Source organism: Colius striatus, chromosome 24, assembly GCF_028858725.1.
Source record: "Colius striatus isolate bColStr4 chromosome 24, bColStr4.1.hap1, whole genome shotgun sequence".
In the NCBI taxonomy this organism is placed as follows: Eukaryota; Metazoa; Chordata; class Aves; order Coliiformes; family Coliidae; genus Colius; species Colius striatus.
This window is the reverse complement of record NC_084782.1, coordinates 2,844,604-2,872,583: the sequence shown is the minus strand read 5'-3', so window position 1 is coordinate 2,872,583 and position 27,980 is coordinate 2,844,604. Positions and strand designations below refer to the sequence as shown.

The 27,980-nt window shown below is 43.0% G+C and overlaps 1 protein-coding gene across 1 annotated transcript; it reads left to right on the top strand.

Annotated features, from left to right (window-relative positions):
* The first annotated feature begins 280 nt into the window (after positions 1-280).
* Positions 281-27,980, top strand: KDM1A (lysine demethylase 1A). Its single transcript, XM_062014482.1, has 20 exons — positions 281-568; positions 2,812-2,977; positions 7,625-7,684; positions 11,276-11,409; positions 13,279-13,357; positions 13,856-13,948; positions 14,788-14,894; positions 15,359-15,440; positions 15,844-15,938; positions 16,848-16,990; positions 17,509-17,599; positions 18,447-18,581; positions 19,788-19,861; positions 20,437-20,548; positions 20,940-21,072; positions 21,841-22,028; positions 22,352-22,466; positions 23,260-23,387; positions 24,281-24,427; positions 25,361-27,980. The coding sequence occupies exons 1-20, from the start codon at positions 284-286 to the stop codon at positions 25,544-25,546; spliced, it is 2,553 nt and encodes an 850-aa protein (XP_061870466.1). The 5' UTR covers positions 281-283; the 3' UTR covers positions 25,547-27,980.

Below are 27,980 nucleotides of genomic sequence, written 5' to 3'. Positions count from 1 at the left end.
GAGAGGGCGGCGCTGTGAGGGGGCGGCGCTGTGAGGGGGCGGCGCTGTGAGGGGGCGGCGCTGTGAGGGGGCGGCGCTGTGAGGGGGCGGCGCTGTGAGGGCGCCGCTGTGAGGGCGCCGCTGTGAGGGCGCCCCTGGGGGCGCGGCCCCGCCCACACACTCGCGGCGCAGCCAATAGGAGCGGCCGCAGTGCGCGCGCGTGCCGCAGCCCGGAAGTGACGCGTGAGGCGGCAGCGCGCGGCCTCCTTTGTGCGGCGCGGCGCGGCGCGGCGGGGCCGGGGCGATGCTGTCGGGGGGGAAAAAGGCCGCGGAGGCGGCGGCGGGCGGCGAGGGCGGGCCTGAGGCGCCGGTGCCTCCGCCCGCCGCTGCGGGGGCTCTGGGCTCCTCCGCGGAGAGCGGCGGGGCTGCGGAGCGCACTCCGCGCAAGAAGGAGCCGCCGCGGGCCTCGCCCCCGGGTGGTCTGTCCGAGCCGCCGGCCTCCGGCGCCGCCCCCGCGCCCGGCGCTGAAACCACCGGCATCGCCGAGACCCCCGAGGGTCGCCGGACCAGCCGCCGCAAGCGGGCTAAAGTAGGTGTTGGGGGGCTCGGGCTGCGCGCACGGTCCTGCCGGATCCCTCTGGCCTTGGAGCTGCGGCCGGAGCGGCGAGTCTGGCGGGCGCCGCGGCCTCGGGCGGGACGCGCTCCGGCTGCCGGGTGCTGCCCTTCCTCGGGGTGGCTGGTACCGCCCGGACGGCGCCCGGGGAAGGCTCCGGAGAGGTGGGCGGCGGGTCGGGTACTCCCGGGACTGCTCCTTGCCCAGGGGTGCTGGGCCGAGCAGATTCCGTGGCCTGGTCGGGCTCTGCTGTGCTCAGCTGGCGCGTATGGTGCTGCCCTGGGGAGGCGAATCCTCCTCCGGGATGAACGTGGAGACGTGCAGGGAGCTCATGCGAGTTTAAGTCTCGTAGTGCCACAGCTCGCCTTTGTTGGCTCTTGGGGGAAAGCCTGCACTCTCACAAAGGAAAGCAGGCTGCAGCAGTCTCCGGGGCTTTGTGGGTTTCCTAGTTGGATACCGAGCAGTAAAACCACCCCAAAACCACCCTAACGTTGCGTTTTGTACTAGGTGTACGTGAATATAGCTTTTCTTGGGCTTAGGTGCATGGGATGGTGCTGATATTGCAAGGCTATAAAGGTGATGACCACTGTTCTGCTTCCCTCAGCTGTTGTTGGAAAGCTGAGACAATGTTTTATTAAGGGTGTAATTTAGCAGTGAAATCCAAAGGCTGCAAGTGGCTTCCAATAATTTGTGCCCGTGTTTTGTAGGTTTTTTATGGTTTTCTGAACACATGAGAACAATACCTTATTTTTTTCTGAAACTTTTCCTTGAAAACCTTGTAGAAGGTTTCTTTACCCTGCCCAGATCTGGATGTGTTTGATACAGGAGCTGAAATTACTTCTAGGATTTCTGTATCTTGCACTTCAGAGCTCTTTACGTGACATGATAGCTGGATTGCTCCTTTGTGTATAGGAACTGTTGGATAGGCCAGGCTAGTGCATCCTTTAAACTGAAAGAAGGTAGATGTGGATTGGGCAGAGTGAAGATGCTTTTTTACATGAGAGTGGTGAGGCACTGGAACAGGTTGCCTAGATATCCCTGGAAGTATTCAAGGTCAGGTTGGATGGGGCTTCCAGCAGCTTGATCCAGTTGAAAGGAGTTGTTAAGGAGTAGGAATTAGCACACTGTCTGTGGGTTGTATTTCCTTGATCTTTCTCTGCATTGACAGTACCCATTTGCATGGGGTGTTAATCACCTGTTTTAACACAGTGTTTCCTCCTGATCACTTCAGACTAGCTCAGGGTCCCCTTACAGCAAACATTTATGGTGTGAACTCATACCTGGTGGTATCCAGGTTAAAAATAAACCTAGGGGAAAAGCTTTGGGTTTTGTTGGACTTGATTGTTCTCTGGAGCTGGAGGATGGGAGTTTTCAAGGGGCTTTAGGGCAAAACTAGTTTGTATTTGTTTCAGATACCTGAAATAACATGCTAGTGGTGCTGTGTGATCATCTTGTGAGAAGTGCTTCTTCCTTTCCAAGAGACAGGGAAATTCAATGGCAGTATAGAAAGCTTTCTTACTTTGGAAGAAACTTGGTTTATTAAACGGTAGGAGATGCAATCCCTCGAGGGATTTTCATATTCCTTTAAGTTGGAGCAAGTGGGGTTTTTTTACCTGGTAATATGGCAGTAAAGATTATTTTTTGGGTTGGGGGTTTTTTTGATCTTGTGTTTAGCCACTAGTGGGACCATTCTAGAGAGGAGGTAAATGTGATTCCCTGTACTAGGGCAAGTTTTCCAGTAAAGTTAAGACTAACTGTGCAAGATGTATCTCCATAAGTCACAGAGATGGCATTTCCTCAGGAAATCTTCTGTACAGTTCTGGTCACTCATGTTTGACAGATAAATTCAAGTTGGAACATGTGGATTGGACACAGAGGGAATTTGTTCTCCCTGAGTTTGACAGGGAGGTGAAGGAACGGAAGACAACTAGAGGAGTCAAATGATGGTATAACAAATGTATGTGAACTGGGCTCGGTATGAGTAGAAAGTTCCTGCTGTTGGACACTTGGATACTAAACATTTCTTGTTTTAGTGGAGGTAAAAACAGGTGGAACTTGTTAAGCTGTTGAAGATTTTATAACATGGTATCTATAATGAATCTCTGGACAAGGTAACTTAGGCCTTTTCTTGCAGCTGTAAGCATTTTTCTTGGCTTAAAGTGTTCAGTCTAGTATTGAGGCATCTTCAGTGTGTTTATCCTCTGTTGTGCTTTTTACAGGTGGAATATAGAGAGATGGATGAGAGTCTTGCAAACCTGTCAGAAGATGAGTATTATTCTGAAGAAGAGAGAAATGCTAAAGCTGAGAAAGAGAAAAAAGTTCCACCACCACCTCCCCCAGCTCCTGCAGAAGAGGAGAATGAAAGTGAGCCAGAGGAGCCTTCTGGTGAGTAAAGAGAGGCCTTCTCTGATGCTGCTTACCTGTTTTATTGCTAGAAATAAAGTGGGGTCAGGTGCAGCATCATGAATCCTGTGTCTGGTTTTGAATGATTGTTCTACAGTGTCTTCTTCACTGGCCCCATATGTGGAAGGAGAGGAAAAATGCAGAATGGCCTGATAAAGATGGGGATATGCATCATTTAATTCCAAACTAGGTCAGACCTGTCATACTGGATTCTCACGATCCTTATTGACTTCTCTTTGGCAGCTTGTCAATCTCTTTGGCACTGGGCTGCCACAACTGCTCATGTGTATTGACATTCACTTGTTACTCTGAGAGAAAAGGGGTTAGATTTTCTGGAGGGGTTTACTATGCAGGAGAACAGATTTAATCTACAGGGATTCCTGTGACTTTAAACTATGACTGTAATCTTAAATTCTGGTTGGATACTGTTTACTTCAGTGCTTTTATTTCCTTTGGCAGAGCTGTAAAGCTTTGCTTTACATTGGAAGTCTTTTGATTGGTCTTGTAGAGGAAACAGCTTTTGAGATGTATGGTGGGAGCAGTACCCTATCCATTCTTTACTATGTTTGTGTTCACAGCTGCCACCATTGTCTGGTGTCAATGTATCAGTCTCCTCTCTTCAAAATCATGCTTTTGGAAAGTTTAGCTGTTGGGGAGATTTCATGAGATCACGTGTGTGCTAAGTGATTTTTAGACAGTAGCCGAAATCTAGTAGTTGAACTTTTACAGGTTCATCACAGAGGTGAATAACTGTTAGTCTTCTGTTCTGCTGCTCTTGTTGCCTTCTTTTTGGCTGGCAGGTTTGAGAGTGTAGACAAGAGAACTGAGGTCGGTTTGGAGATACTTGCCTTCAGTTTCAGAAAATATGTTAAAAGCCACAGTTATGTTTTATCTCTTATGGTTTGCCCCCGTAATCTCTCAGTTGCAGCTGTTGGCTCCTGGCTTGAGACAGGAATACTATAGCTCGTGCTTGACTGAAACATTTGGCATGATAAAAAACCTTCCTGCTCCTAGATGTAGCTGATCTATCAAAAATGGATTTTAATAGGTGTAATTAAGAAAGCATCTTAAGTTTCCTACTTAATTTAGCTTAGAGTTTGGGTTTTACTCCGTGAGACCTAATATTAGTTCATTTTTGGTATTTCTCAGATGCAATTTCTTTGCCTCTGAGAACGTCCATTCAAACCAGTATGAGGTGTAATCAGTGAAGCTCAGTGTTTTATCCCGTGAAAGAAGAGATGTGGAAGATGAGCCATGGTAGACTCATTCTATTCTGTACTCTGCAAGCACTATATTTAGTCATCTAAGTACAACCAGTTTTAAGATGGGATATATCTAGCTATCCAGAAGTAAGTAGATTTTAGATCATCATATTCTTTCTCTGTTCCTAGAAATCCCATGATAATCCACGAAGCAGTCATGCAGGAACATGACAGATTTTCAGTTGTCATTCTGTGACTAGTCATGCCATGTGTTTAAAGGCTTCTGAAACTATAGACATTGTTGGATCTATCTTTGTCTTTATTAATGCAGGCGTCAGGAGCACCCTGTCATCTTGTGCTGGCTCTTTAAGTGCATTGAAGCTTCTAATACAAACAACTGTTAGCAGGAAGGGGTGTGGAGTGTGTTGTATATAGTAGCAATGTTTATAATTGAGATTTTCTTCTTTGAAGCAAAAATTTAAGTATTCAATAGAAATATTAAATAGGACAGTAATACTAGAGCAGATTGAACATTTAAAACACTATAAAAAGTTGGCTTGTGTATTACTGTGGATTTCTTCTCATTGCAGACCTTAAAAGTTGCCTTTTTGTGTTTAAAGCCTGCAAAAACATAGGTGATGCAGTAGAGATGTAAAGCTGTCACGTTACAGGTTATGACCTTTTGTTTTGAAGACCTTAATTGTGCCAACTAAACTGATAGTGGCAGTAGCTGGTATTTCATTAGCCTGTTCTCACAGACGTTATTAAGTGTCACACTTAGGTGACAGCAACATGCTGATCTTATTTGGGTTAGGTTCCATTCATATGCTCAGCTGTGGGGAATTCCTGCTGTTTTGGCTATGCAGTTTATTACAGCCTGGATTTGCTATTTGCATGTTACTGTGAAGCAGTTTTGAAAGGCATAACAGTATTCCATGATTGAGATAATTTCCTTAAGGTATATCTTCTCCTTTTCACTGGAGAAATACTGTCTGGTGGCAAAAAACTTCCAAACTCACTTTCAGTGCTGAATTACATTTATGATTTTCTTGACCAGCTCCTTTTTATTATGTCAGTATTCTTACCTTATAGTTCTCTTACATTTCTAGCTGCTGTTTTCCAAGGAGGTGTGAGACAAATATTATCCAGAGTAATGTCAAGTAAACAGTCAAACTTAGTGGTGCTCTGTCTCAGTCTTTCATCTGACTTGTCTGTTTTCCTAATTACACTCAGTACTTGGTGGTAATCATGTGCCACTGTTCTTTGTTGTGAGACAGTGGATGATTGTATGAAGTGGAATTCTTTGTAGACTTCTTCCTGATTACTGTTGAGTTCATGGTCTGTTACTCTGTTGCCTTGAGACTTCCAGCAGATTCTGCTCCTGCATATGTTGTGTTCAGCTGCAATAACTTGATGTTAATGTGGATCAACAGTTTACTTGCTGCTGTGTTCCTTTGCAGCTGGAAGGTGTATTTCCTATGAGGGGAGACAGGCAATCTGTAACAAGCAGGCCTTACTTCCACACTTCTGTACTCAGACTGGTAGTGGTTAGGATTCTGTCCAAGCAAGCAGTAGTGGTGATGCTCTCTTTGGACTTAACTGCTCTCTTTGGTTTAGCTGTTATTAACAGAAAAGGAAGATACTGACCTCTTTTTGTAAGTAAGCTGACAGTTATTTTGTCCTCTCATTGTTGGTGCTAATTCAGGGATAATGGCTGCCACGTGCTGATGCCAGGTTCTGAACTTACCAAAAGCACAACTGTAACTTTTCTGCAAACATTAGTGGGCTCTGCTGGAGTTTAAATGTTAATGTTTGAGTTGTGACCTGTAGTATTCCCAGCAAAATAAAGCACTTGCAGTATAGGCAAAGCTGTTGCAGATAGTTGGCTTCATAGAATTCCAACTTTGGGACTTCTGAGTCCTGTCAAAGTACAATTGTTTGTCATGATCTCTCTTATGAGTTTCTGAACTTTCCTGCCTGTAGACTGATCATATAAAAGTACTGACTATTGCTCCTATACTGTAGCTGAGTGAAAATGTCTTTCTTGTTTCAATTCCTATTTTAGTTTGTCTATAGATATGTAATGTTACATCTCAGAGGTTAATCCAGGTTATTGAGATATGAGAACATTTAGTTGACTTTCATTGTCTTGCTTTAGGGATTAAATTTGTAGTTCAGATTAAATTCTTTGAAGTTAATGTATCCCCTAAGAATGTCAAATTACACTGGCAAAATTGTCCACTCAATCCCAAACTGTAAAGAGTAATCTTAACAATTGTTGCTCAACCTTAGGCTAGGCTTTACTCTTGCCTGTTTGGAGATGCCACCTTGAGCAGTTGTTCTGCAGGAAGTGACTGTTCTATTTGCTACCTTGACTTCAGCAGTTTGTTCAGTGAGGGTTTGTTTAGACTTCAGAAAACATCCAGTTTGCTGCCTATTAAAGCATCTGGTTTGAAGGAGCCTTGTTCCAGGAGCTAGATGAACAATGCTTGGCTATCTCTGTAGAGTTCCACAGCTTCCTCTCTGAAGGTGCCAAGACTGTGGGCAAACATCTGACAGTGGAGGAGTATCACTTAGGAGCTAAACTCTGAGATAGTGTCTCCTGTGAGGGTGAGGTGACCTGTATTAGCTTTGATCCTGCAGTTATCACAACTGTACTCATCTCCATTCTAGGAATGTTCTGTTCCTATTTGTGATGTCCTGTCAAAGCAATTTTGATACCGCTTCAGGTCTTTCAGATGAATGCTTTGCCTTTCCTTACGTTTTCAGCTCTGAATATGTTGAAAGACTGATGTCTTTCAGGAGTGGTCACATTACTGATTAGTGGATCAATGTTACTGACATGTACTTGGCTTCAGAGGTGGTCTTAGCATGTTAGAAAAATGTTGGTGTATCAAGGGTGCTGAAACCAAAAAGTGGTCTGAGCCTTCTGTTGTCAAGCTTCAAGGAAGGGCCAAAAAAATTGAACGGGCTCTCTGGAAAGTAAGAGGCTTTTCAGAATGTTTTGAGCTATCCCCTTGCTTATGGGGAGACTCAGGAATACCAAGGGCAAGATGGTTTGAGATCCATAGAATCTGATGGTATCCATCCACCAGATCTTGGCAGTAAGAAACGTGATCTTGTTATTCAAATCCTAGCCACTACTGAGGTTGATCATAAGTATTTAGCCACCAGGAATGCTACATATTGTGTACTTCTTTATTTCTCGTCAAGCCTGATGTAAAGCACTCCAGTTTACATGGATAACACTTTAGAAGGCCGCAGAGTTTGGTGCCCTGAACCTAGGTTCCAGAAGATGGGTTCTCAGAAAATGGGTTTAGTTAGTTGGTGACATTTAATATCTAAAACGCCAACTGCCGGGCCTTTATGTCCAGTATGGTTTAACTTATGGAGTAAGGTCCCTGAGTTCTCCTCTTTCCTTCCACAGGGCAAGCAGGAGGACTTCAAGACGACAATTCTGGAGGGTATGGAGACGGCCAAGCATCAGGTGAGGGTGGCGTTTGATGCTTGCCACTTAGTAGCAAGAGCCGCCAAGTTAGGGATTGATGCTTGCAAGTGCGCATGGTGTGGTTGTCCAAAACGTAGCCAGAGATGCAGGAGTTGTTTACCCACCTATTAAAAAAGGGAGGGGTATTTTCAGATTTCAGTTGAGGTCTGTACCAAGTGTGGAAAAGGATGCTAACCTATGTGGAAATGCCTCAGGCCGATCTCTCATCCCTCCGCTCCTCTCCATCTCCAGAGGAGTCCAAACGAGCAAAAAGATACTTCTTACCTAGCCAGTTACCCCACCTAGAATGACCCAGGAAGCCCTACACTTCAGCACAGTAGACCTTCCTTTTGATTTGCTGAAGAAACATAGCGTGGAGTACCTTTTTGCTCCTTTGTTTTTAGTTTTTCCTTTTGAAAGAGTTTGTGTTTGAGCTGTGTGCCAGCAGTTAGCCCAGGAGATGTGTCTGTTGTGGAGATTCATAGTCTGCTTCTCAGAGGACTGGACTGTGAGTTGCATTTGCTGTTTGACTCAAGTGCTTCTGCTAGCAGTGTGCATTTACTGCTTAGTTCACAGAATTGGTGTCTTTACTCTTAAGTACTTAGAGTGCTACAGAAAACCTTCCTCTCTCTCTGCCACTTTTGCTCTTGCTCTCGCTTGAGGCTTAGGGATTTAAGTAAAGGAGTCAAAGGCTTCAGAACTTACTCTGTACCTCCAACTTGCTCTTTTTGAAGCAAATACAACTTCAAGATATCCATCTGAGAGGGCATCCTAAGTAAAGGAACCTAGTTATGTTTTGGGTCTTACCCCTTGCATAGAATTTCTGACTACTCTAGGTCATGGGCTTAAGGATGCATTGCCCATTTCATTTTCAGGCAGGCGTTGGCTGTTTAGGAATTCTGCATATTTTACATTCTACATATATGCTGAGGGTATGCTTCAGCAATTGTCCAATTCAGCAGTCAAATCACTTCCTTCAGAGTGTTTTTCATCTGCAGATGTTTTCAGTAAGTCTTTAAATGAGCAGCAGCCTTCAAGATACCTTCTGTGAGGAAGAAGGTGAAACTTCAGCACAGCTGCTGGTGCTGAGTGTCAGGAAGTGGCAAGTGGGTACGTGAATGTGTGTGAAGAGTAGATAAGAATCCAGTCTAGACAGACCCATTCCTACAGCCTTTAAAAGAGTTGCCTGCCCCAAGGAAAGTGTTTGTAGTTCTGAACTGGTATTGCCTTTAGTGTGTTTTCTTTCTACAGGCAGTAAGGGTGTGGGACAGAGGGGTTGAATCAGTCTGAAATGGATTAGTTTTGAGCTGCATAGTTGCAGAAGTAAATTCAGGGACATTCAGTTCTTAGAAGATCATCTGGTGGTTGGGCCAAATAAAATAATGTCTTTGCTAATAATAGAAAGACTTTCTAAATTATTTTGTCAAACCCTTTTGTGGTTTGTTGTGCTGTTTTGGTGTTGTGTTTTTTTTACAAAGAGCAGTGCTTATGCAGAGCTATTCTGACATTTAGCTTTAACTGAGATGTTGCCATAAAGGACATATGGCCTTAGAAAAACCCACCTTGGAGTTGTTTCCAAGGCTGTTAGGAGCACTAAGTTTCTCTGGCTTCTCAGTTTGAGGAAATCACAAAGCTTTTCAAGAAACTGGTGAGTTGTCTGAGAGATTCCTGGTAGCTGATCCCTGCATGGCAGTCAACACTCTTTAGCAGCTGTGTGGAGGAGGCATGTTTGTTTTAGTATGAGACTGTAAGAGGGAGTCAGATTCAACAAATCTTTTAACTGAAAATAGTGCTGCTGAGCTTTTGCTAACACTTGATGGTCTGGAACCCTCATTAAGATTTGTTAATGTTAATACAGTATCAGGGAATGAGTAACTTTGGTTTAGTTGACACACACAGTTTTACAGAGTCCATAGTTTAGCGTAAGCATTCAAGTGCAGATCTTTGCACAGCTGGTCCAGAGTTAGACTGGAGGACAAGAGGAGGGCTGGGGGATGTTTATTACTAGAGTTCTAGCAGAGCTACAGGTTTCTATTCCATAGCTGAGTATTAGTATCAAGAAGTGTTGTGGGTATGTCAACTTTTCTTACTGTTAATTTCATTCAGTGCTCTGTAGCTTCTGTTACTAATTTTTTCTTGTTGTAAAATTCCTGTAAATTATTACAGACACCTTTCTTTCCCTTGAATCATCACACAGTTACATCTTCTACTCTCTGTTTCTAAATGAATTTTTTAGTTTCACAACCATTTCCTTGCTTAAGGTTTTTTTTCCTCATCTTTGGGATGTAAAAACACTCAGAAGTGAAACAGAATATAAAGGACAGAATTCCTCTCCCCAGCACAATGACATGTGTACCTCTGCACATGAACTCTTAAACAGTTGTCTTGGTTAGCATAACACACTGCAAGCTCAATATTTTCTTGGATGTTTATGATAATCTTTTGAACAATTCCAGTTTCAGCAAATGATCTTAATCTTGCTGCACTACTTGTGGGCTTATTTCCCCTTGAGATGAACTGTATCTCTTTCCAGATTGAATATCCTCTCCTCTGTCCTGATCTTAAGTCACTTCCTAGAACATTTGAGATTTATATTTATTCTTGCTGTATTTCACATCTCAGTATTTTGTTTTGCTCGCTGTGCCTGCAAGATTCGCTTTCTGCGCTCTACTTGTGCTGTAGCACTTCATGCAGCTGTGTCTTGGTTTGTTCTTCTATATATAGTATAACATTCAAATGGAATTGAGGAATGTAGGGTACATAACTGTGGTGTTACTGCATTATCAGTACTTGGATCAGTAGAAGTACAAGTGTCTTTGAAGTCTTTCCATAGAGAAAATGTCTCCTGTGTATGTTCAGCATTAGTTCTTTACATGTGAAGCATTTAAAAGGCTACGTCAGAAACCTGTAGTTGTTGATTATAGGCAGTACTAGGGGAGGGTACACAGGAGAAACATCTGTAGATTGTATTTCATTGCACTCCCTGTTGTGAATCTATAAAATATGCAAAAGGAGAGGTTGTGATGGGTGGTTCTAGCTTGAGCAGTTGCGTGCAAATGAAGCTTTAAAAAGCAGGGGAGGGGGAGTGTAGGCATTGTGCTTTTATAGACCTTTTGTCTTTGAATGGGTTCCAAAATGTTCTTCATATTCTGGTAGAAGCTGGAAGCCGCAGAAATGGAAAGACAGCATCTAAAGCAGCTACAGTTTATCAGTATTTTATACATAGGTAGATCTAGATATCTATATAAAACTATATAAAATACATATTATATTGATATGAGCTTCTGCCTCCCTTGTTTTTTTAGGTTTCTTTGTGTGTGTGTGTGTTGTTGGATGTCTTTTTTTCCCCAGTAGTATAGTCTTTTCATTAACCCTAAATGATACCTGTAATTCCAAGAGCTATTTACTTGGAAACCTGCATGTCTTGTAAAAGAAAAGCAAAGCACTAAATGCAAGCATGCCATGAAATTGGCCACCATATCACCTCATGGCTACATGTACTGCCTAGGAAAGATAGTGTAAAACTACTTAAACTACTTCTTTAGCAGTTCCTTTTGCAGTGCCTGGAGACAACTTGTCTTTTTATTGTAGGTGTGGAGGGTGCAGCTTTCCAGAGTAGACTGCCACATGACCGTATGACATCTCAAGAAGCTGCCTGCTTCCCTGATATAATCAGTGGGCCACAGCAGACTCAGAAGGTGTTTCTGTACATCAGGAACCGCACCGTAAGTTTATTGTCAAAGTATTGAAGACAAAAGGGTAGGGCATTTGTGTACCTTGTACTTTTTGGCTAAGAGTTGGTAGATGCTTCAGTTTTGAGACAGTGGGGTTTCATTTCTGGCATCCTGTCATGCTCTAAGTTGTTAAGGAAGGTGGTGCCCAGTTTTTGATGGAGGCAAAGCTCTGAGGCAGCATAAAGAACCTGTGATGGATTTAACAATATCTAAAACATACTTGTAACAACTATCACAACTTCAGGATTCAGCTGATTGAGCTTTCAAAAAGTAACAAACAGGAATCATGAGATGTGTAAAAACTGACCAAGGCAAGTGAAAAAGTTTGAAAGACAGTTTAGTGAAAAAGTTTGAAAGAGAGTTTGCTGAAAAAGTAGAGTTGAGAAATCCTTTTACACACACCTTAGAGAAAAGCCTTTTGGTGAAGCTAGTAAATGACTGGGAATTTAAGGAATGCTTAGAAGTGATATTTGCAGGGCTGCACTAGAAAAGCTGCATTGCTGGTCTCTGGGCCTTATTTGCTCTGGAGGTACTTGGAGAAGTTCCTAAGCAAGAATCCCTTCATGAGGAAGTCCTGTGAGTGGATCTCCAGTCAGGACTGTGGATGTTACAGAAAAGCAGATGAAGCAAATGGTATAAACCCAGTGCTCAGCAGAGTGTTGGAAGAGCTGTGAACTGCAGTGTGCATCCTCTTAAAGCTGGCACAGTACCAAGGGATTTGAAAACACTGAAGAGCATGAACACTCACAGTTCCCTCCTGGAGGTTAGAGGAGTTAGACTAGTAAGTCTGATGTTTTCAATTTGCCTGGTAACAAAATAGATAGATTATGGGCTTTGCAATTTTCCAGATGACGATGGAGTCTTAGCACTGTGGTACAACAGTACTACAAAGTGGTCTATTCCCCACTCAGAAATGGTTAGAGGGAACACTGATAAAAATCACTTGGGAAATGAGTAGAAGATGAACTTTGCCTCAAATAGCCTCTCAAACTATATGGAAATTCTTTCTTCATCTTTTCTATTCGTCATGATTGTGTGATTTCCTCTTTAATTTGGTATCTGTGGGGAGTTGTGAAGTTCACTGGTGCAGTTAGAGAAACACACAAGTAAATGGCTAATTCTGGACTGTGAAAGGATGTGGAGATGCTGCATATGACCTGATTCTAGGCATTGAACTATAAAATATTTATTAACTAGTGCTATCTGTGCTGTGAATAAAATAATTCTGTTGGGGAGAGAGTTGTGGTTCTGTTTTGCTGTGCTTTTTTTCCTAGCATGAAGTGACATCATTAAAATGTTGCAGGCAGCTTTTCCTGCTTGGCCTCTGAACTGCAACAGACCTCTAAATGATCTTTCTTGTGGTTATGTGACCCATATAGTCCATGGCAGTGGACTTTATCACTAAAGATAGATTAGATCATTAAAGATCTGAGGTAAATAAACTTCCTAAGATGACAAGGGCTTCTGTAGCTTTTACAAAAACCATGTGAAATTCAGTGCCAGGGTGGGATGCTGTGTGATGCTGCCTGCTCAATTAAAACAGCACACGTGCCCCCATACTTGCCATGAAGGTGTAAGGAAGGACTTCCATTCTGTAGCTTTTGTTCTTTCAGTGTGTTTTCTTGTATGTGTGATTAGGAGGTTGCTGACTTGATGCATTTCCATTTATTTGAAATGGTGTAGGAAGTGAAAAAGGACTGTAATGCACCTTAGAGAACACTGGCTTGGATAGCACTGCCAAAGTTTAGCTCACTAAGAGGGTTTCATCCCCTCACAGTGTCTGGCAACAAACACACACGTGGGAAACACCTCTTTTGTATTGCTTAATATAATCTGTCCTTTTTTTTTCCCCCAATACAGCTACAGCTCTGGTTGGATAACCCAAAGATTCAGTTGACATTTGAGGCAACTATCCAGCAGTTAGAAGCACCTTATAATAGTAAGTCATGTCTTTTACTGCCAAAATGATACCATGTGGATCATTGCTGTTCTTTTTCAGTATTGATTGGGGAAAAGCTGCTAAAGTAAAGAGAGAAGGGTCCTTTTGTTAGTTTTCTTTTGTGTCATAAAGATATATATCCCTAGCCAGCTCATACAAAGATAGATGGCTTGTTACAGAGGTTTCTTGGGAGTGAATTCATGTGCAGCTTTTAAGGTCTGCTACAATCTAATGGTGGTCTGCAGCTGTGAGATTTTCCTCATCATAAGGTTTCTGGGAGACATTAAAACAGTTGCATGAGACTTGAACAGACTGGCTGTGGTTGAAAGAAGGCAGTAGAAGAGTGAGCAGTTACTATCTGCAAGTGTAGGCCATCGCATCCTTCTCAGAGAAGGTCCCAATGGGAAATGCTGGGATGCATTTGCTTGTGAATGTGTTTTTGGAACATATGTACTGCCAAACATGCAGAATAATCTTACAAACACTACAACATTTTAGGTGACACAGTGCTGGTGCACAGAGTACACAGCTACCTGGAGCGGCACGGGCTCATCAACTTCGGTATTTACAAGAGAGTGAAACCCCTTCCAAGTAAGAGACTCAAATTGTTTCTGACTGGAGTTTTGTTCTGTGAATTTTTGGGTGCTTTATTGAGAATTGTTGTGCTGAGAAAATATTGCAAAGGCTGGAAAGGCTACAAATGCTCATGGTTTTTATTTTGGCATGGAGAAGCCATGCACTGAAATCATTGAGAGAGAAAATGTTTGCAAAACTTGTGTAGCTGTTTCAATGACTGTCACTCTTGAGTGAGTTATCTTTAGCCTTTATTTGAATAACAAAAGATGGAAGCACAGTGTTGTACTTACACCTGTTATATGCTTATTTGATGCTTGAATTCTACATATGCTGAGCTTGTCTGTCCTTTCTAGCTTTTATTCTTCTGGGGCAGAAAGGAATAAAACTAAGAGACAGTTGGATGTTGCACTTAGGGAAATGGTCTGGTGGTTGATAGGGCTGGGCAAAGGCTGGACTCAATGATCCTAAAGGTGTCTTCCAGCTGAAACAATTCTGATTCTATACTTTGTCCCACAGTAATTAACAAGAATCAGTTTCTTCTTCAAACAGTTGTCCTTCCAAAGTATTCCCTCCCAGTTTTCTTTCTTGTCACAGATGCACTGGGTATTTTTCTTGTCCCTGTCTCATTTAGAAAAGTTGTAAGCTGTCTTACAGTTTCCATATTATCTACATCATTACTTCATTTTCCTTTTTGTGTGCATTTATTTTGTTAAAGAGTTCCTTCTGTCAGAAGTACCAATGAGAATGAAGCTGCTTTTTGTTCCTGGTGTCTTTTAAAAGCAGTTTTAACATGACTGCTTGCAATGTAGTACTTGCACATATAGAGCCTGTAGCTTATTTTTCCCTTTCTTTAGCCAAGAAGACTGGAAAGGTGATCATTATTGGTTCTGGAGTCTCTGGATTAGCAGCAGCTCGCCAGTTGCAGAGTTTTGGAATGGATGTCACAGTTCTGGAAGCCAGGGTATGAATTTCTGTGCTGTTTTGCTTCTATACAAAAACTTAATCGGTAACTGTGTTCAGTACTAGAGTCAAGGTAATTATCCCAGCAGCACACTCAGAGTGAGTAAGCATGGGAGCAGTTACAGGTAGCCAGGATGTGTTACTGGCTGCTAAACCTGTCCCACTAGGAAATAAGTCTGTGTTCTCACTGAGAGTTGGCTAATGGTGGACTGGATAGTCAGGTGCTAGTGTTGTGTGCTTAACACCAGTTACAGGCTGGAATCTCCTTCCTTTTGTGATTAGGAACTGATTTTTCACTGCAGAGCAGAATGCAAGTCTGTATCTCAGGAACTTGCCCATTACAAGTGTACATTGTATTTATTGAACCTTTGGATAAGAGAATGCTTAAACCACGTTCTGTAGAGGAGTTTTGTATTGCAGTGATGTGTGTGTTACCAGAGGTTTAACACACTGTGCTTTTAAAAGGACCGGGTAGGAGGAAGAGTCGCTACCTTTCGCAAAGGGAACTATGTTGCTGATCTAGGAGCAATGGTGGTAACAGGACTTGGTGAGTATTTAAAAATCCAAAGGAGCAGGGAGAAAAACTGTGGGACAAGATGTTGCAAATCTGAAATGTTATTCTGTTCTGCTCTTTCTTTTCCTGGTCAAAACAATTGGGTGTTTTTGACTCTTAAGAAGTAGCTGTTGTAGATCAGCCTCTTTGGCTCTCTGCTTTTATAACCAGCCCTTTTAACATTCTGTCCTTTGTAAGTGTTGATAGGCAGTTGGTTTGTTTGCAAGAATTGCTGTGAAGAGCAGACCTTTGGCACTGTTACACTACTTCACTGGAATGCATTTTGCACTGCAGTTGGTGTGTTTAGTCTCTGAAATAGCTTCAACTGTGGAATTTTTGTTTAATTGCAGACAAACCTTGCAGGAGTACTCTACTAACTATACAAAATGTCTTTCAGGAGGAAATCCCATGGCTGTGGTCAGCAAACAAGTGAATATGGAATTGGCTAAGATCAAACAAAAATGTCCACTTTATGAAGCAAATGGTCAAGCTGTAAGTCTGATACCGGCTTTGTGATTCTTTTAAAAGGAAATAGTATCTCAAGCTTATTTCTTTGTAGGCTGTTGGTTTAACAGGAGATGGCTTACAGGGACAGGGAGTAATGAAGTTGTGTGTCTAGCTGTTCTGGCACATCTGTACCTATTTTTCTAAAACCTTTTCTTTCCATGAGCATTTTTTACTTGAATTTCAGAGGTTTTGTGGAAGTTAAATTCCAACACTCCAAAATCCTTCTCTGCAGGGCTGCTCTCAATCCAGCCATCACCCAGCCTGTATTTGTGTGTTTGGGACCTATGTGCAGGACCTTTCCCTTGGTCTCGTTGGACTCCACGAGGTTTGCACAAGCCCACCTCTCAGGCTTATCAGGGTCTCTCTGGATGCCATCCCTTCTCTCCAGTGTGTTGACTGCACCACACAGCTTAGTGTTGTTAGCAAAGCTGCTGAGGGTGCCCTCGATTCCACTGACAAAGATATTAAATGGCATCAGTTCTGGTACTGAGCCCTGAGGAACATCACTTGTCACTGCTCTCCACTCAGACATTGAGCTGTTGACCACAACTCTCTTGAGTGTTACCATCCATGGAGAGGTCCCTCTGTCAAATCCACATCTCTTCAATTCAGAGACCAGGATGTCATGAAGGACAGTATCAGATGTTTTGCACAATCACAGAATCTCAAGAGCTGGAGAGACCTCAAAAGCTCACCCTCCCCTGCCAGAGCAGCACCATCTAGAGTAGGTCACACAGGAACTCATCCAGCTGGGTTTGAATGTCTCCAGAGAAAGAGACTCCACAGCCCATCTGGGCAGCCCCTGCCAGTGCTCCGTGGATGCATCTCATCAGGTTTCTTTTCTTCTTTATGTATGAATAGGTTATTAAGAAGGTTTGTTCTTTTTACTTCTAGGTTCCAAAAGAGAAAGATGAAATGGTGGAGCAAGAATTTAATCGTCTGCTGGAAGCCACATCCTATCTCAGTCATCAACTGGATTTTAATGTTCTCAATAACAAGCCTGTCTCCTTAGGTCAGGCTTTGGAGGTTGTCATACAGTAAGTGACTCCTCTCTTTGTGACACTTTCCTGTTTTGTGGAGGAATTTCCAAAAGGATAACCTGGAATAATTGTGATGCTTCTGGGGAAACATTACCCACTTAATGCAGCTGCTGGGTCTTTGAATTCTCATTCCTTGTATGGTTGCTTGTTTATTGAAGTAAAATATGCCAAAGATGGTTCAAGGAGCAAACATTTTTCTTGACAGCTTACTGAAAATCACTGCTATAGTAACTGATAGCAGATAAGTGACTTGGTATGAACTGCTGTCCACACAGCCCACTTCTGATAACAGAAAGTTAATGACATTTCTAATATGCCTTCACACTCCTGTTTTAGCCAGTCAGGTGTCCCTTATTTACAGAAACTTGTCTTAATTTTGTAATTGCCATATGAGTATTTACTAAAACACCATGACATGTACTTCCATTGCATTACACTAATAAGATTGTGATAATGAGCTTTCTCAATAACATGAGGATTTTGTGCTGACCTGACTCACTGCTCTGCTCTTCCAGATTACAGGAGAAACATGTGAAGGATGAGCAGATTGAACACTGGAAAAAAATTGTGAAAACACAAGAGGAATTGAAAGATCTTCTCAACAAGGTCAGCTGATAACAAGAAGATAGCATTGTGTTCCTCAAAGTGGCAAAACATAGGAAAACTTCCATGGAAAAATGTCAGAAAATTGCCAGTACTGCCACTGCAAAGTGTTTGTTCATTTAAGATGTGACTAGAAGCACCATTATCATAGAATCATAGAATAGTAGGGGTTGGGAGGGACCGTTTGAGATCATCTAGTCCAACCCCCTCTGCCAAAGCAGGTCCCACCTAGATCAGGTCACACAGCTTCTTTCCAGCTTGTTTCCATTACACCTTAGTGACAAAGGAGTCTCCATTTTTGAGAAGGAGCACACCAGTGATTAGGCAGAACACTGTGAAGCAAATATGGTAAAAGAAAGAGATAGGGCAGACATAAACAGTGTGGTGTTGTAGCTTCCTTTGGAGATGCTGATAATGACTGAGGCTTTTGAGTGGTTGTTTAAATGTTTACTTTCTTTACCACAAATCTGAGTTGTAGTGTTTTAGGCCTATTCACAATGGGTTTGGTTGTGGTAAGTGACATCTTCTCCATGAAAGTTTCTTCAATTGAAAATATCTGGGCACAGCTCTCATACCCAAAGATACCCAAAGTTATTTGCAAGAGATTAAAGATGTTGGGTTTAAGCCATGTTTTGAGTTGGTGGTATTCACTGTGGTTTCTTGGAGGCAGAATTGCATATAAGGTAATAGCTGCCAAAACAAAGAACTCTTCAGTAGAATGGCACACTGAGATCAATGTTCATTTTACACAGTAACTTACATGACACCCACAGCCTCCCTCATCCCTTTTCATTTCTTGGCTGTTTCTTCTTTCCTTTTTTTCTCTCTTTTCCCATTCCTCTTGAAAAAGATGGTGAATTTAAAAGAGAAGATTAAAGAACTTCATCAACAGTATAAGGAAGCATCAGAAGTGAAGCCACCTCGGGATATTACAGCAGAGTTCCTTGTGAAAAGCAAACACAGAGATCTGACTGCACTTTGCAAGGTAAAGACAGACATACAGCACTTACATCAGTGATTTCTGAGGACTTCAACAGCCAGATGAAATTAACTGAGATAAATGTTTCTGCATCTCACACTCTAAAGAGTATTTGATTAATGGTAAATCTGGGTTGTAATACTGACAACAGGGCTGCATTAAATACCTTTAGGTCCCTGTCTTTCTTGGCTCATGATGGAGAGTATTAGCATGTTGAAGGTTCAGTTGTAAGCATCAATCTGTGCTGGCTTCTCTCAGCAGCACTTAATGTTTTGAAGGTCAGACTTAGTCTTTCATACTGCTGGGTCTCACAATAGTCTGGAAGTGAAGTCTGCATTGGAAGAGACACAGTCTTCCTCTAAGATAAAAAGGTGGTTTCTTGAATAAAGGTCTGCTTTCTATCCAAAGACAATAATTCACAGAGCTCTACTGTGACAAGCAGAGTTAGTCCCTACCTCTGTGTCTGTCTGTCTGTGGAAATATGCCTTAAAAAGAAAACCTTAAAAACTGTCCTTCCTATGACAGGGAAAGGCCCCTTGCTAACCTAGGTCACATAGAGCCAAGGATCAGTTCTCAGGTACTTGTTCAACAGAAGAGATATACTTCCATTTGGAAGCTCAGTGTGTTTGTGTATACATAAGTATTAGCTCTTCTGTTTTGTCACCAAGGAACAGCTTTTTGCTCTTGTTGCTGTTATTGGACACCCCAGATTATTCTGCCTTTAAGGAGAATGATTGTTGCCTTAAAACCAAATGTTTTTAAAGCAAAAAAAACCACCCTGAAAAGAAGCGTGAGTTAGGTGATGTCTTTGCCATCTGCATGACTGCTGCTGCTTTTGAAATCTCTGTGATTGCTGTTAACTATAATCTTTTAGAAGAGAAAGCAAGCCAGAACTAATGTTTTGTGTGATGTGGAAAAGCTCTCAGTAACACAGGAACCCCTAAAGTACCAGGCTTGCAACTGGACCTTCCTGTTCTTCCTATATGAGTGTTTAAACTCCTGAATTCTTAGCATACTGATTTTTTACTGTGTGTTCAAGCAGCAGAAGGGCAAAATATGCTGTATAAAATAATAAAGAATTGATTTGGATGCCACTACAACCATAATCTTCTGCCCATATCTCGTGAGTTTAGGCCTAGCCTGATGCTACATGATGCCTTTAAGTCCTTTTACATGTAAACTGATTTTAATGTTAACTTTTAATCTTACTAGGAGTATGATGAATTGGCAGAAACACAGGGAAAGCTGGAAGAGAAGTTACAAGAACTTGAAGCCAATCCTCCAAGGTAAAGATACAAAGTATGAAAATATATACCTTAGGAGAGCTTTTACCAAGTTTTTTGCTGAATTCCAAGAAATGCTTTAGCATGCTGTGTTTGTGTGGAACTCAAGGGGTTAGGCAACATCAGACATCAAGTTTGAGCTCCCTGAGCTTTAGAGGTGATTCAGTCCTTACTGTAGCCAGCACCTGATCTCAGGAAGCCTTTGAAATCCATGTCAATAAAGGTATCATGCAACCCTGCTTGCTGGGCAGGATATTATTATGCTGTGCTCTGTGTGATTGTACTGGACTTTCCACTTAAACCATACTTTATATGACTTTAAAGTTCAGTTTCTGGCTTCACTTAGAATATTTTACCTTAACTGGACTTTGGAAATGTGAGTTTGCTGGGGTTTGATATTCATCTTTGTGAGCTTCATCTCCCATGAAGTGTTCACTTTGTTAACATTTCTCCATTAAGGGGAGGACTCAAACAGCAAGAGACTGTGAATGAATTTTCATTGTATGAAGAGCAATGTGTTTTCACTGTCTTACTCTAGGAAACTAAATGTCTTTGTGTTGTGTCTTGTTTCTGTCTAGTGACGTTTATCTGTCATCAAGAGACAGACAAATACTCGACTGGCATTTTGCAAACCTGGAGTTTGCTAATGCTACACCCCTGTCTACTCTTTCACTGAAGCACTGGGACCAGGTAGCTAATCCACGTTTTGATTCAGCAACACACTAAAAACTTAAACTCTGTTTATTTTATTCTCATGGCAGCTTCTCTATTTTAACAGTGTCATAAACACTTCAGTGCTTTTGTACAGATACTGAGCTCTTACATGGTTGTTGTCTGGAATTTCATCAGCAAGTCACTTTTTGGTAGTGCCTAAACAATCTCTTTAACAAAACTGTCTACTGAAAGTGATTATACTTTCTTCTTGACTCATAAACAGAAAGGATTTCAAATGTATTCATCTCACTGAAAAAAAAAAAGAGGGTTGAAAGAATATTGCCATTGTCTGGAGTCACTGACTGATGTGTATTGATTTCTGGGGGTTCATTATTGACTGCATGCTTTTTGTGCATCTTTATTTTAGGATGATGACTTTGAATTCACAGGCAGTCACTTGACTGTGAGGAATGGATATTCCTGTGTGCCTGTAGCCTTGGCAGAAGGATTGGATATTAAATTGAACACGGCAGTTCGACAGGTTCGCTATACAGCGTCAGGTAAATGAAATCACCTGCTCCAGAAACCTGCCCTGAGGGTTATGATCATAGAACTTAGCTCTCAATTCTTATTCTTCTGGAAGCAAATGTGAAGATTAGTTTTGTAACCTTTCTACTATATGTTTTGTGTTCATCAAGCAGCCATATATCTTCTTGTGACTGTGGAGGAAGTCGTTAGAGACTTACTGATCTCTAATGTATTTGCTTATTTCTGTGGCTGGTTTGATGCCATCTCTTTTCAGTTATATTTACTGATTCACAAGGTCACATTAATTCTTTCATTTCTTGACTTCATTGTTTGAAATGTTTGGTCTTGGACTGCTTAAGACTTGGTGCCACAGGATCTCGTATTAGAAGTATAAATGAATGTAGTATGGACTCAAAGAAGTATCTTTGTAATTCTTCAAAACACTGGGCATGAGAAACTGTCACCAGAGAGAGCAACTCATTGGGAAGTTCACTGTCTACTTGGTATTTATTTGTGCATGTATTTACATAGCATTTCCTGGCCTAGATGAACCTTTAGGCTTATCCCAGTATGGCCTTTTTCAGATACTGTGTAATTTACACTTTCTGGAGTTGAGCTGTGTGGCTGGTAACATTAACTTATGTACAAGTTAAGTGTTAGTGTAAAGCTGTGTCCATAAACAGAACATTTTCTGATGTGGATAAGTTTTTTGTGTAAGAAATGTGCAGTGTGTTTAATTTTTAATGCTGTGCTCCTGGCCTATTGGGTGATTGGTCTTTTTTTTTCATTCCTCATTCCAGGCTGTGAAGTGATAGCTGTAAATACCAGATCCACTAGCCAGACTTTCATTTACAAATGTGATGCTGTGCTGTGTACTCTTCCCTTGGGAGTACTGAAACAGCAGCCTCCAGCAGTACAGTTTGTGCCTCCTCTTCCAGAGTGGAAAACTTCTGCAGTGCAGCGTATGGGATTTGGCAACCTTAACAAGGTGACTTGGTCATTGGGGGAACTGCAGCAGCCCAGGGGTTGCAGCAGATAGAATCTCAAGTGTGTATGGAATATGTATAGTGGATGAGAGGAAGAATGTTTCCTAGACTGTCTTCCAAAGGTTGTTAACCAGCAAATTTATAAACTCTGAGAGCATACTAACCTATAGAAGAGTCTGGGTATGTAACCTTCTGTGTTACCTGCACTGCCTGTCTCCCAGATTTTCCTTTCTTGACCTTTCCAATGATAAACATCAATGAACATAGTAGTATTCTTATCTTTTTCTGTGTGCTTTTCCTAACTCTCGATTCTCTTTGTTTCCAGGTTGTGTTGTGTTTCGATCGTGTCTTTTGGGATCCAAGTGTCAATTTGTTCGGTCATGTTGGCAGCACTACTGCAAGCAGAGGAGAACTCTTCCTGTTTTGGAACCTGTACAAAGGTAGCTGTGGTGCATATCTGGCTTTACCAGTGTCTTATTTGTGTAGTTTCAGAATTAGGAAAGAGCACTTTTTAAGATCCTGTTAGTGTTCATATATGAGTATGATCAGATGATGGTATTTGGAGCATCTTCCTTATGAGCAAAGGTTGTGGGCTCTGGGGCTGTTCAGCCTGGAGAAGAGGAAATTGAGGGGGGATCTCATTAATAGTTACAAATATCTCCATGGTGGGTGTCAGGAGGTTGGGGCAGCACTTCTTTTCTGTTGTACCCAGTGACAGGACAAGGGGTGATGGGATGAAGCTGGAACACAAAAAGTTCCACTGAAACATAAGGAAAAACTGTTTGAGTGCTGAGGTGAGGGAGCCCTGGCCCAGGCTGCCCAGGGAGGGTGTGGAGGCTCCTTCTCTGGAGGGCTTCAAAACCCACCAGGACACACTCCTGTGTGACTTGATCTAGGTGGGAGCTGCTTCTGCAGGAAGGTTGAGCTCTAAAGGTCCCTTCCAACCCCCACCATTCTGTGATCCTTCTGCATGCTGTACTCCCTAATGTGCACATGTAATCTTTAATGCATCAGGTCTCTTGTTAATTCTAAGTGGTACCATAGCATATGCTAATTCATTTTCCTTTTGGCAATTCAACATGATGGTGGAAGACTGAGGGACTGCTCTTGTGACTTTGGTTGGTTTGTAACCTCATGGTTTAGCTGTAGATCCATTGCCTGTTCACATCCAATTTCTCTAAAATGTTCAATTTCAATAACTCAGCTGTTTTTTCTCTCCTTCCCCACTCCCAGCTCCAATTTTGTTGGCCTTGGTAGCAGGAGAAGCAGCAGGGATCATGGAAAATATAAGTGATGATGTCATTGTTGGCCGGTGCCTTGCCATCCTCAAAGGCATATTTGGTAGCAGTGCTGTGCCACAGGTTAGTGCAGACACTGCCTTGGGGCAACCTCTCAGCCTTTCAGAAGGTGCTACAGTTCTCAGTAGCCTGGCTGCAGTATTGAACTGTTTGATATATGTATCACCTCTCTTTTGTTTGGGGTTTTTTGGGAGGAGGGATTGTTTATGGGTTTGGGAGGTTTTGGGGGTTGTGTTGGTATTTTCAGGAGGGGAGGAGTGGGTTATTTGGTTTCTGGTTTTTAGAAGGATTGAGAGGTGGGAACATTGGGTGTCAGGAGGATGGAGCCAGGCTCTTCACAGTGATGGCCAGTGATAGGACAAGGGGCAGTGGGTACAAGCTGGAACAGAAGAGGTTCCAAAGAAACACAAGGACAAACTTCTTCCCTGTAATAAAACCACTACATGGTAACTTGAACACAGCAGGCTTCTCTGAGCATCTGGCCAGACATAATGTGGACTGCTACTTCCTAGGCATTTCATGTGAGGAACAGATTCACTTTGCTGTCTTCTGTAGAACAGTTGTAGAGCTCTTTTTGAAATCAGCTTTATCATCCCCTGTATTTTACTGCTTTGCATGTGGTGGACACATCCTCACAGCTGACTGTAAGCATGGATCTTTAGCTAATAGGTGGATCTCATACTTTGGAAGTGATCAGTTTGTCTGGTTTCCAGTGCAGAAGCCATGTGCAGTGGCTTTTGGTAACATACCAGCAAGGATCAAGGTATTGCCACCAAAGACAAGTTCTTTGCCTTTATTATGCTTTAACCGTGGCATAGAAACCTGAGTTCCACCAATGAGGTTAGCCAAAGGACTTTTATAGCTCTTCTTTTTTCTTGCCATTTTCATCTTCTGTATTTTGCACCAACTGTAAGACTTGCACTGTGTTAACAACTCAAGTCTCTGCCTTGTCTCAGCCTAAGGAGACTGTGGTGTCCCGCTGGCGTGCTGACCCCTGGGCCCGGGGATCTTACTCCTATGTAGCAGCTGGATCTTCTGGAAATGACTATGATTTGATGGCTCAGCCAATTACTCCAGGGCCAGCCATTCCAGGTGCTCCTCAGGTGAGATTCATTTCTTTCTTTCTTTCCTTCTTTGTAATGAAAAACTTCAAAAGAGGGTCATTTTTCTAAGTGATTTGCACACATCCAAACACAAGTTCAGGTAACCTCAGTTAGAACCCAGGAAATGATCCAGTTTGGCATCCATGAGTTCTGCCTCCCAAGGTTTGGTGGCATTTTGTTAACTAGAAAAAGAGCTTTTCCATTCAGAAAGTCAGTTTTGTAGTGCCTGAACAGGGTACCATAAATACACATTGATTGGGTTTTGCTGTCCATCACCACATTTAAATGAGCTGTGGTGATCTGAAAAGATGAAGGCCAGAGTGTGAGGAACAAATCAAAAGGTCTCTCCCAAACTGGAAGTGAACACATGAAGGCCTCAGTCATGTGCAGTTTGCTTTGAGAGGATGATGTTTTAAAAGCAACAGCCATTCTGAGTGGACTAGCAGAGAAGGGTGGATGGCTTTGGCTTCATTTAGGTTCATTTTTTCAGTGTACAGTGAGGGGAGTTCATCTCCTTTACTTATCTGGTTATCATAGAATGGAAGGGGTTGGAAGGGACCTTTAGAGCTCATCCAGTCCAACCCCCTGCCAAAGCAGCTCCCCCCTAGGTCAGGTCACACAGGGAAGTGTCCAGGTATTGTTTCTCAAGTGGAGCTTTATGATCTTTGTATCAAAGTGAAAGATATTGGCAAATAATTGCAAAACATTTCCTCACAGTGCTGTCACCACATGTCATAGTGCAAAACCCATCAGTTACAGACACCAAACCCTCCTGTGAAGCAGAAGATGGTCATTGTAGGCTATTTTATGTACCCCTTCATGTTAATGTGGTGTGATTAGAGGACCTTTAACATTCTTCTTTGAAGTGTCTCTGCTGTAGAATCTGAAAGGATGTGAGCAAGCCTTAACCAGTGTGTTCTCCCTCTCCCCCAGCCTATTCCTCGCCTGTTTTTTGCTGGAGAACATACAATTCGCAACTACCCTGCAACTGTTCATGGTGCTTTACTGAGTGGACTGAGAGAAGCTGGTCGCATTGCAGACCAATTCCTTGGGGCCATGTATACTTTGCCTCGCCAGCCCACGCCTGGGGTTCCCCCACAGCAAGCTACCAGCATGTAAGCAAAGTAGAAGGTCCAAGAAGAGGAGTGGCCAGACCACAGTGCTGCTGTTGTGGGCTTTTCAGGATGAAGATATCCACGGAGTCTGTGGCAGTATCTGCAGAGAGGACTCAGCCCTGACTTACTGTGTGATGCTCCTGCTAGAATGGCCTTACAGAAACTTGCCTGACCTTTGGCTTGGCATCCTCTTACACAATCTCTTAGAGCTCTTTGAAGATATGTCAGTGTACACAGAATCCTTTACTACCAAGCTGGCCAAGGACTTCTTGACTGTGCAGACACTTTGAAAGACAAACTTAGAGCTGGAGGTTTTTTAGGGGTTGGTTTTTTCTACCTACACACGTATTTCCAATGTGGTGGTTGCACAAGGCCCTCTAGGAGCTGGTTGCTACAAGTAGTAGCTTAGTGTAGAATTCATGTGAACTTCTTTGTTGGGTTTTTCTTTTTTGGGGGGTTTTTTATTGTTTAGTTCTGAATAATAGGAGGGTTTTTTACCAATTCTAGTCTTACCTGGCATTTGAGACTTTGGTGCAACTGCTTCCCCAGCAGTAACAGCAAGTCACCCCCCTCTCCCCAGAACCGGTCCCTTGGCTGCTACACCATATGCATCATGTTCTAGAAAGCAAGCTGGTGTTACTATGAGTGGTTTACTAAATATATCCAAGAACAGAGATGATCTGAATTGGATATTTCTAAGTTAAAAACCTTGGGTTTGTTTTTATAGAGAGTTGTTTCCCCAGTAAGCTGGCTGAAGGGCCTGATCTCTTGACTTCTGCGTGCTGCAAGAGGGCACAGTCTGTACCTGTGGATTCCAGTTCTGCTCAGTTGATGAGATGATGTCACAGCTGCCATTGTTGTGCTTCTGAAAATCATTTTGGCTTGGCTGCTTTTCCAAATATTTCCCTTCTTATGCATGCAGCACACATTCTTTTCCTCTTTCCTCCTTTCCCCATTTAGCATTAGACTTATTTGTTCCCACTTTGCTCATCCTCCTCTGTCTGCAGTTTCTCTCTCCTCTCCCCACAGGCTCTGGTCACACTTTTTTTCCTACTTTTCAGTGTTCCTGTTCTCTCAGACCCATGTCTGTATGTGTGCAGTCTGTCCCAGCTCCCTTTGTCCTTCCTGTTGGTCCATGTTCTTCCATCTACAGCTACATTGTCTGCGCTTCTTCCTGAAGAAAACACACACAGTCACCACCACAGCCCCAGCCTGTTTGTAGCTGTATTGTCTGCCCACAGACACTCACCTTCTAGCATCATTGTTTCTACTGTTTTCTTGTGTCTCCTTCTTAGCAGCTGGAGATGATTCTGGAGTGAGAGGTCTATCAGGCCTTTAACATCCACCAACAGCAGGTCATGTCTCTTGGTGAGTCTGACTGAAGGTGGAAAAAGGGTCTGAGAACTTGAGTGCTGTGTTCTGTACCCAGGCTTCCAGACTCTGTGGGGCTTCATCACTGTGGATCTGCCTTTCTGTACCTGAAGGGTACAGCCAGCCCTTTCAGACCACCTTCCTCACCCCTCTCCTCTTCCCAGGCTCAGACACCTCATCCCAGTGTCTTTGCTTCCCCCTCAGTGCTGCAGGAGATGGGGAATAGGGGTTCTGTCCATCCTGTTCTGATGGCTCTGCCACTTGTCTTGCCTCAGGGCAGGAGGAGTCTGACATTTCCCTGCTCAGCACAAGGTCCCTCACACACCAGGCGGTGCTGCATGAACCTCCCCAATGTCCAAAGGCCACAGCCCCTCTCTGCATCATGTGTGGGTCTCCCCCTGGCACTCAGCCCAGCAGCTCCATGGCTGCCTCCCACACAGCCCCAGCCCCTCCAGGCACAGCCATCCCTCCTCTGTGGAGTCCTCCTGGAGCTTCAGTTCCACCATCACCCTCCATGGGAGCAGGGAACGGCCACCATCTCACCCAGCCTGCTCTGGTGCTGCTCCTCCCCTCTTCCCTCACTGACTTCAGGATCCATCTCATCCCACTCCCTCCTCCCACTGCAGCTTTCACCTTCCTGAACAGTGATGGCAGAGGCACCAGGTTGGCCCAGTTGGGGCCAGAGGTGGATCTGACTCAGACAGGGGAAGCTTATGGGGTCACAACTGCAGCTCTCCCTCCCTGTTACCATGAAAAAACAGCTGCACACAGTCCTGAAGGACCCCAGGAACCTGCCCATGGGGTTCTGAACCCCAGCAGAATGCATTTGCTGGCCAGGTTGTGAGTTTTGGATGGGAAGATTTGCATTTCTCAGTTCTCCAGATGCCTGTGTGGGTGAGGTGCTAGCATCTACTTTGCAATAAACTACTGTTAGGTCTTTGTGCTCAGTCTTTGTCTAGAATTGAGACTATTTGCTCTGGTCTTGCCTGTAGTGGAAATTAACTGCAAGTGATGGGTTGTCCCTGGCTTGTAATTGATTAGATCATAAATCTAGAGGAACAACTTCA